The sequence below is a fragment of the Pyrus communis genome, chromosome 11 (assembly GCF_963583255.1).
Source record: "Pyrus communis chromosome 11, drPyrComm1.1, whole genome shotgun sequence".
Taxonomy (NCBI): Eukaryota; Viridiplantae; Streptophyta; class Magnoliopsida; order Rosales; family Rosaceae; genus Pyrus; species Pyrus communis.
Window position 1 is genome coordinate 12603520 of NC_084813.1, and position 3811 is coordinate 12607330.

Here is a 3811-nt window from a genome sequence, read left to right on the forward strand (position 1 = left end):
CCAAGCTCCTCAATTACAAAATTGATTCAAATTCAACAGTTATATTTGAAAACATCCAACAGTAGTTTAATTAAATTAACAAATAAATTAAAGTATAAATTTAAAACTAATAAATTATTGAGAAGTCTATGTTTAACCCATTCGGTTGAAGATGATACGTAAGTATAGCTTAACATTGTTATTTAAAAATAATTTTTTTGGAGGCCTATAATTTTGAACCGGACTACATTCATTCCTTTCAGTTGGAGGTGACACTCATTTAAGTTTGTTTCTTCCCCCTCTGGGGATGCAGTGCTTTTGCCTCTGTTGTCCTTGTTCCAAAAATATACCCTCTAACAGTACCAGGAGATCAAATCCTCCAAGATTTGGTTTACATTTTGTTGGTGGGGTGTTAATTATAGAGTAAACAAAACCTATAAGAAAAAAAAAGGGCAAAAGAAATGAACCATCATTCATATTGAAACAACCTTAATATTTATAACCATTCAAAATAACAAAACCCTGAACCGCACAAAGACAGTATGCAACGAACATCCTAAAAGTCTTTCTTCATATATCGAAACCGAGCAAGAAGGCCGCATACCATTTAACAGTTAGATATGTTTGACAGCATAAATTGAGGACAAAACAAAACCAAAAACAGCAGCATTAAACAGTACTTTCAAAACAGGACAATTAAAAACTGCCTCAAAAAGAGAACCGGAACTAAACGCGCGAGCTCTTCAGAGAAGATCAGCAACATTCGATGGGAGCTCCTCGATCACCACATTGTAAAACCTCTGGATGTCATAGAGCATTCTCTCGTCATCCCTTGTCACAAAGTTTATAGCGACACCCTTTCTCCCAAACCTTCCACTTCGTCCAATACGATGAAGGTAGTTCTCGGGTTGAGTTGGCAAATCGTAGTTTATTACGAGAGATACCTGCTGCACATCGATACCACGAGCCAAGAGATCAGTGGTAATGAGAACACGGGATGAGCCAGATCGGAATTCACGCATGATGATGTCACGAGTGTTCTGGTCCATGTCACCGTGGGTGGCGGAGACAGTGTGGTCACGGCTTCTCATCTTGTCAGTAAGCCAGTCCACCTTGCGCCTGGTGTTAACGAAAATGACACTCTGGGTGATGGCCAGGGTCTCATACAGATCACAAAGGGTCTCGAGCTTCCATTCTTCTTTATCGACATTGACATAGAACTGCTTGATACCCTCAAGGGTGAGCTCATCACGCTTTACCAAGATCCTCACGGGTTTGTTCATAAACTTCCTTGTGATTTCCAGGGCTTCAGGTGGCATGGTAGCAGAAAACACCCCAACCTGAACCTTTGATGGCAGAAGCTGGAAAATGTCGTAGATCTGACCACCAAAACATCATACGTAATTAGGAAAACATTGAAGACAAAACAGTAATAGTGGTCCTAAGAAAGACACCACCTTAATACAAGTAACCAACCTGATCCTTAAAACCACGAGAAAGCATTTCATCAGCCTCATCCAATACAAACATCTTGATGTAATCTGGGCGAAGTGATTGCCTTCTCAACATGTCAAACACACGACCAGGGGTTCCTACAACAACATGAACACCAGCTTGAAGAATGCGCTGATCCTCACGAACACTTGTCCCACCAACACAAGCATGAACCTTTACACCAAGGTAGTCACCAAGTGCTCGCATAACCTTCTCAATCTGCTGTGCCAACTCCCTGGTAGGTGCCAAAACCAAAGCCTGGCACTGGACAACACCATAATCCAGTTGCTGCAAAATCCCCGAGCAAAAGGTTGCTGTTTTCCCGGTTCCGGACTGAGCCTGTTGAATCACATCAAGGCCTTTGCAGAAGGGAACAATTCCCCTTTGCTGAATGGCAGAAGGCTTCTCAAAACCTTCAGAACAAAAACAAAATTATACATCAAGGCTTTTAAAGATGAATATAACTATAAAGAAACATTCTTTAATAAACGCTGCAAAAAGAGAATTCAAAATTCAGAAATTGAACATGAATTCCTACAGCAGTGGGATAAATTAACACAACTACACAAAAGAGAAGCATCCTACCAAACAAAAGACAACTAAATAATGAACGCAGCTGTACCTACCATACGCATAAATGCCTCTCAGAAGATTTTCCTGCAATCCCATGGCATCAAAACTTTCAAAAACTTCATCATACGACGTGAAGAAATCTTGCCCATCAGTTGAGAGCCTACAAAGGTTGTCAAAACATTAAGGCGACATCAAATCATAATATGATAAATTATCTTCCCCCAACAAACTTAACCAATAACGTATAAAAATAAATACCAGGCAAGACACTTACAGCTCACTCATCTTAGTATCATACTGTTTTGCATCAAACTGTGACCCCTCGGGTGCAACACCTGCCATGACTGCAGAAAGAATTCCATTTAAAACTTTAAGGATCATAAAATCCCAAAAGAATACAATGTTTTGAAATGGGATAATTTCCGGAGCATGCACATAAAACATGAGACAATTAATATGCACATATTACTCTCTTCACAATATATATGAAAATCAAAGGCTTGCCAGAGATGTGAAAGAACATTATTCAAAATAATATAACAGAAGAGCCAAACTTGTTAACCAAATAAAAAGGCGGGCAATCATTTACTCCTGTTTGAGTCTTCGGAGAAGCGTTTTGAAGAGGGCAGATGCCCGTTTGCTATCCAGAGAATGAACCCTCAAGCAAGCGGACACCTCTTTGCCCACTCCCCCAATAGTCAAAGAAGTTCCACACCACAATGAAAAAAGGTAACGCGTAATATAACTCTTTATCTAAACATTGCCAGATATAATTCAGAATTACAGTATCTACTAAATCAACTTTCACACTCAAATTGGGATACTAAAATACAATGATTTCGATGCCAGAACAGAAAAAAAAAAAAAAAAACATAAGTGAAAAGCTTTTCATCCCCAACTCCTAAACAACATAATTTTCTTCACAGAAACAAAAAGAGTGACCAAAGATACATCAATAAAAATAAGACAAACTGAAACTTTTTACTAGCGTAACAAAACTATTCACTCGCTGATGGGTCGCTGAGAAAACAGATGAATCCTCAACTTTCATATTCGAATTGGCTCCAAACACGTAAAAAATCCATAAAAAGTTAATATGGTAACATCATATTTCCCGCTACTTTCTCGGGAAACAAACAGACCGCCATTGAAATCCATCCGTCAGAAAAACGACACAACTTGAAAACGAATCGAGCAGTTGGATCCAGATCCAAAACACGATTAAAACCCACAAGCCAATCACCAAAACGAATAATTCCCCCCAACAAAATCAATCAAATTAACAACTTTTCAACCAGATATATAGATACACAAGAATACGTACAAACATACGAGAGAAATAGAGAGAGAGAGAGAGAGAGAGAGAGAGACCTGATGATGTAGATGAACGCTGGAGAGAGAGAGAGAGAGAGAGAGAGAGAGAGAGAGAGAAGCAGAAAACAACTGGAGGTTGCTAAAAGAGAGCTAGGGTTTCCCAAACTCCTCGGATCTGCGCCGTGGAGTTTGAAAGTAGGCGAGTGATAAAAAGAGGCTGGGTTTATACTCTCAATCTCTTTTAGGTTTTAGGTTTTGGTCTTTCCCAGCTTCAAATTCCGGATATGCCCTTGGGCTTCTCCTCGAATCTCCTACTCCCGGGGCCCGTTTCGTCACTTGTCAAAATTTGTATTCAAGTAGTAAGGAAAACTTTGCAACTGGTTTACCACTCATATTCTTCTTTTCCTTTTTTTTTTTTTTTTAATCACGAAATTGTTGTTTATTGTGAAAT

General features: G+C 39.2%; 1 protein-coding gene across 1 annotated transcript; it reads right to left on the reverse strand.

The window, feature by feature from the left end:
• Positions 1 to 451: 451 nt before the first annotated feature.
• On the reverse strand, positions 452 to 3576 carry LOC137749473 (eukaryotic initiation factor 4A-8). Its single transcript, XM_068489568.1, has 5 exons — positions 3418 to 3576; positions 2321 to 2390; positions 2100 to 2206; positions 1456 to 1886; positions 452 to 1358 (listed from the first exon to the last, which is right to left on the reverse strand). The coding sequence occupies exons 2-5, from the start codon at positions 2386 to 2388 to the stop codon at positions 723 to 725; spliced, it is 1242 nt and encodes a 413-aa protein (XP_068345669.1). The 5' UTR covers positions 2389 to 2390; positions 3418 to 3576; the 3' UTR covers positions 452 to 722.
• Between the last annotated feature and the right edge of the window lie 235 nt (positions 3577 to 3811).